The sequence below is a fragment of the Pteropus vampyrus genome, unplaced genomic scaffold (assembly GCF_000151845.1).
Source record: "Pteropus vampyrus isolate Shadow unplaced genomic scaffold, Pvam_2.0 Scaffold382, whole genome shotgun sequence".
Taxonomy (NCBI): domain Eukaryota; kingdom Metazoa; phylum Chordata; class Mammalia; order Chiroptera; family Pteropodidae; genus Pteropus; species Pteropus vampyrus.
Window position 1 is genome coordinate 130,440 of NW_011889163.1, and position 5,811 is coordinate 136,250.

At 55.0% G+C, this 5,811-nt stretch overlaps 1 protein-coding gene across 1 annotated transcript in view; it reads right to left on the reverse strand.

Moving 5' to 3' along the window:
* LOC111731534 overlaps positions 1-5,811 on the reverse strand; it is a 22,402-nt gene that overhangs the window by 3,176 nt on the left and 13,415 nt on the right. The window contains exons 7-8 of the mRNA XM_023523191.1: positions 3,045-3,355; positions 41-173 (exon numbers count right to left, since the gene is read on the reverse strand). Of these exons, the coding sequence (XP_023378959.1) occupies positions 41-173; positions 3,045-3,355 (444 nt within the window). The remainder of the gene's footprint in view (positions 1-40; positions 174-3,044; positions 3,356-5,811) is intronic.

Below are 5,811 nucleotides of genomic sequence, written 5' to 3' on the forward strand. Positions count from 1 at the left end.
GTCATTGTTTTAAGCCACTAAGCTTTGGGTGGCTCGTTACGCAGCCATATGGATTTGGTGGGAATCTGCACGGCTGTGGCGGGCTGCAAAGTCTGTTCGGGGAGTTTGGTCAAGCTCCTCCGAGGCGGCAGCGTGGGCTGGATCCGGGAACACGCACGCAGGCTCCGGTGAGCCTGAGGCAGAGAAAGGACTGTACGGCGCAGAGTCTTATTCCCAGGGAGACCGAGCCAGCGTGTCGACTCTGTGACACGGGAGCATCTGGCCTGGCCAGCCCACTGGGGATAGGGCTGGAATAGACGACTCGGGAAAACAAAGCTAAGTTCAGCTGGAAAGCCTTAAAACATGTTTTATTATTACGGAACAATATGCATGTTATAAAAGTTACCATTTTAACAATTTTCTAGTCTGTAATTCAGTGCAACTGCCACTGCTATGGAGCTCTGAAACAGTTCATCACCCCCAAAATCCTCCCCACCAGGAAGCAGTCGCCCTCCTTCCCGCCGCCTCCTCCAGCCCGGCATCCTGGGCGAGCCCTAGCACGTTCTCTGTGTCTGTGACTTGCCCCCTGGGTATTTCATTTAGATGCAGTCCTGCGGACGCGGTCTTAAGTCTGGCTTCTTTCGTGTGGCGTAAATAAATGTTTTCGAAGTTCATCGGGTGGCAGCATTTTTCCTGCACTCCGTGCGCTTTCTGACTGAATAATATTCCGCTGTGTGGTGGCGCCGCATTTTCCCAATCTGTTTGTCAACAGAGGCACATTGCATCGTTTCCGCCTGTTCGGCTAGTGTCCCATAGTGCTGTCCTGGGCGTTCGTATGCACGATTTTGTTTGAACACCTGTTCTCAGTGCTTTTGGGTATATACCTGCCTAGGAGTGGGAGCGTCGGGTCACCTGGTGCTCCGCGTCTGCCTTGTCGGGGGAACGCGACACTACTTTCCGGCACAGCTGCAGCACCTCGTGTCCCCACCAGGGACGTCGGAAGGTCCCACTTTCTCCACATCTTCCTCAACACGTTATTTCCTGGTTTATTTTTTAAAAATTATCATTATGCCATCTTAGTAGGTGGGAAGTGGCATCTCCCTGTGGCTTTGACCGGCGTGTCCCGCGTGACCAGTGATGCTGAGCATCTTTCAAACTGTTTGCTGGTCATTTGTGCGTTTCCTCGAGAGAAACTTCTGGCGGAAAGCCTCGTGCCTCGTGGCTGGGACTCCATCCTGCAAACAGCAGGCGGCTCTTCGCCGTGGGAGCGTCGCAGTAGGATTTAAACTTCAGAAGAATCCAAGTGGCTCTGGTTTGCATGGCTACCTGTGGGGAAACGAGCCTGTAAGGAACAGGAGCCGGTGAGGGGACCCGAGCAGTGACCTCGCCAGGACTCTGGGCAGAGTGAAGAACGAGGAGCTCACGCGTGGCCAGGTCTACGCTGCTTCCGGCTCCTGGCGTCACGTGGTTCTCGGGCTGCGCTGCGACCTGTGTCACGGGGAACTTTCAGGAAGGTGATCAGGAGGATTCCAGGAGCCGGATGGGAAGGGACCACCCACTGGCGAGGGTCCTGCGTACACAGAGCTGAGCCTCGCTTTTCTCTTTTCTGGTCAAATAATATACGACCTCACACGCTTAGCGTGAATGCAAATGTCAAAGTGAAAGCCAATGTCGCACGGTCTGCTCGGAGAGACAATAATTCTCTGCACGCATTATCTGAAACGATGACAGAGGGGATCTCTCAAACGCCGCGGTCACACTGCTCATTACGAACTCGATATAAATAAGCCAGGAGAAATTAATTTGCCATTCTACCGGAGAAACAGATTTGGCCCTTGTCCTGTGCCGAAGATCTCAAGTGGCAGCTCACTCCTCCATTTCTGAGACTCCTGTATTAATTCAAAACCTGTCTATGTTCATCATTTTACAAAATAGCATTATTTATTTATTCTAATGATTGATAACAAATGTTTACAGAGGAATTTTTAAACATGAAAACCACTGAAAAGCCAACCAGGCAGAGATAACCACTGCTAACATTTTGGTGTGTTTTCTTCAAGATAAGCCGAGTGAGAGCCAGACACACCTAGGAATACAGTTCGACAGATTTTTTTAATGCAGAGAGGTAGATAGTAACCTCTGCGATTTCGCGTCTCCCGCGTTATTCTGTTTTTCCTTTTTCTGGAGTGTTTGCGTGTGATCACCGCATCATGGGGGTATGGCGAACCCCTACTTAGTTCCCTCCTGGGCTCTCTCTGCAAATGTCCCCATCACACCGCGGGCGTCGGGTGTACAAAGCGTCCCCACAGTGCGTCCGCCAGACACACGATGGAGAATGACCCCCCCAGACACTAAGAAAGAACGAGAGGTGGGACAAGGACAGGTCTGGGGCTTCCGCACTGGCCCCCGATGTGCCACCCACGTCCTCGGGGACGAGTGTCCCCACGACGCAGCCGCCCTGGCACCCGGGGACTCTCGTCCCGAGCGCCACGTCCGCAGCAGACGCCGTGTGAAAGTGGCCCACGTGTCAGCAGCATCCCCCAGGCCAGCCGTGCTCTGCCCTGTTCTCGCCACCCCCAAACCCTGGTAGGACCCGACATCCGAGGGCAGCCCCACGGCGGAGGCGCATTCCGTGACCCGAGGGGAGCACATGTCAGCGAGATGTGAAGTTGTGCTGTGAACAATACAGAAACGAACACTTCACACACACCCGGTGTGTCACACGCATGCGTGACCCGTGGCGTACAGCTGGATGCCGTTCGCGTGCGCCCAGCTTTGAGGCCCTATTTCATCTGAACTTCCCACGTAACCAATAGAACTTCGAATTCCATTTCGAAGGGTACACAACATTCCATCACAGAAAACTCCTCAGACGCTCCACGTTTGGTAACTTCCTGGTGCTTGGAAGATCTGAGGAGCACACACGACCTCGGTCTGACAAGCAGCACGCGCATGGCCGGCAGGGCATCCTTGCCTCAAACAATACCAGGCAGAGGACCGTATGCAAAACAGGTAAAGATGAAAAGGGGTGAGCGCCATAAAGTATGGCCCCAGAGGCCACAGACCCCTGCGAAATTGCCCAGCGGATCCGGCCTGTCCCCCCAGCCTTCGGACAGATGCAGTTTTGGGGGGGTCGACTGCCTTGAATACCTCCGACCCCCTCGGGGCTGAGCTGAGCCCGGTGCCGCTGAGCTCAGCCACATCCTTGGCGAGCAGGCGACAGCTCCAACCCCCAGGCGCCCCTGCTTCCTCAGCACGGCGTGCCAGTCACGAAGCCACGCTGCCAAGTCCCGTGGCTCACGCGTCCTGTGCTGTTTCTCCTCTTCGCCCGGCCCAGGTGTCCTGCTTCTCTGTCCCTGTGACGTTCCCACGGGACCTGGCGAGAGGGAAGCAGGACAGAGAAGGGCTTTGTCGTTTGGGTGGCATCAAGACATGACAGTCAGGCCGCGATCGCCATCCACCTTGGTCAGGGTGGACAAGTTATTTTCTCGTTCGGGTCAGATATTTTGTTGTGCCTGGGAGATTTTTTTTTTAAGTAAACTCTATGGCTGTGTTATGATTTAAACAGAGCCGTGTATTTGGCTAGAAATTTTAAGTTTTCACCCCAGTTCTACTATAAACTAATTGTACAACCTTGACGTAGTTATTGCTTAAACGATGAAAACCTCAGAGTCTTCATCTATGAAATGAAAAACATTAACACCCACCACCCAGGAGTCTTACAAGAATAAAGTGAGAAATCGTGTGCCAAGCGCCCGGGCCAGTGTCTAGCGGAAAACGGACGCTTCGGGCAAACGGGTGCTCCGCCCACCCCCCTTTCCCTGGCCTGGATCCCAGCTTTCCTCCGTGGCAGGTGGGAAATAATCATCCTCGCATCTTACAAATATTATTTCAACTCACTCTCTGCCCGACCCTCTCAAGGAAGCAGAGTAACTCTGTGACATCAGTGCAGCGCCGTCTCCCTCGTCGGTGAGCTCGGCGAAGCGTGAACAGCTGCACGGCGCTCGTCGGTCCCCGTCTCTCAGTGGGTGACGGGGGCTCACAGCGTGGGCTGCTCCCGCCACCCGTCCTTACTGGAATCCATCAGTCCGAGGCCCACAGAAACCTCAGCAAGGCAGCGACAACGTCTCCCTCTGGTAGCTCCAGCTTCGACGGCTGCAAAAGGCGTCTGCATTGACGGGATGGCTCGTGTGATGACAAGACAAGCTGATCTCGCATTTTTGAGAAACTGCGGGTCTTTCCAGTGCTTTCCAGTGCTAGACTGGGCGGCGACTTCGCCAGCAGTACCCCTGAGCAGGGTTTCTCACGTACAGGGACCACAGGACGGGGCCTGGGGACGGGCTGCCTTCTGCTGACATGAGAACAAGCGCTGCAGCCTTCGGGGCCCAGCGGTCTAAGACAGGCCCCGGCTGGCGTGGCTCAGAGCGCGTTCCACCCTCGAAGTGGCCTGTGGTGTTCCCGCCTCCCTCATGTTTTGTTCGATCCCCGCCCGTTCTTCGACTGCCCAGCACCAGCGTCCAAGCCTGTCCGCCTGCTCAGAGTAACCTGTCAAAGGACAGAGGACGTGCTTCCCCCCAGGGTCCCTGGGCGGAACCAGAGGGGTGACCCGTGCCCGTGGATACCTCCCGAAGACATTACTGTGGACAATCGAGGAATTCCTAGGATTAGGGGGCGAGGTCGCAACCAGCTGATTTTAGTTTTCAGTGAGATGCTTTTCTTTCTGGCTTCCCCAAGCTGAAGTCACACACACACACACACACACACACACACACACACACACCCCTAAACACAAGTCATCCTGCCAGCACTGCACGAGGGAGAATCACATAGCACACAGTAACGTTTCAGCCAGAGCCTGCGAGGTGCTTATTACTGCGTATGAGACAGGTGGGCAAGCCAAGGTGTGAGGACCAGCCAGTGTCGCACAGCCAGCAAGCATGAGAAGGCGGATCGAAACCCAGGGTGTCTGGCTGAGAGCTGGCACCATCAGCCTGGACCTTACACACACGCCGGGCACTGCACGTCCTGCACGTCACCTGGGAATTTCTTTTAGCTTCCCTCTTAATTAGTTCGTAACAATTGACTCGATGTGCTTGCTGTCTCATTTCCTGCCGAGTTACAAATGAGAAAAAATGGAAGGGACCTATTGTCGTTCGCTTTTTACTATTCTAACATGGTCCTTGCAAACTTTCGACTACCCAAGTAAGTTCGCTTTGTTAAGGGCACAAGCCGCTATCAAAATGACCCGGGTTCGGGCATCGACGCACGGCACCACAGGCTGTAAAGCTGTCGCCATCCTTTGCCATTTGAGAGAGGGCTCTGAAAATGACATTCCGGACGCTTTCAGGCTTAACGGCTCCCCATGGCACGTGAGGGGTCGGAGCCGATCGCACGTCGGCAGAGAGCGGCCCAGTCCTTCCAGAACAGCGGCACACAACCCGCGCCCGCCCTGTGTGCGTCTCCGTTGAACGGGGTGCCCGGGGTACCCACAAATCGCCTCCCAACAGGTGGAGGGGCTGCAGGGGACTCGTCCCTGTCCAGGTTTACGAAGTCTGGTTTTTGCCTTATATCACAATGTTTTGTTTTTATCTCCAGCCTTTAGTTCTAGGATTTGAAAATCTCTTCCAGAAAAACGAAAGCGTCTGTTGATTCGGCCACGTTCCCGCGAGGGTGGATGTCCGTCCTGGCCCAGACGTTCTCCACCTCCCGTGGGCGGGGTCGTGCGAGGGGGCGGGCCGCGCGTCAGCCCCGGGCCTGAGCCACCCCTGCGACAATGCCGGTCCCTGTCTTCCCCTGAGAGACAGCGATCGCCGCTGGTTCCGTCCCCACAAC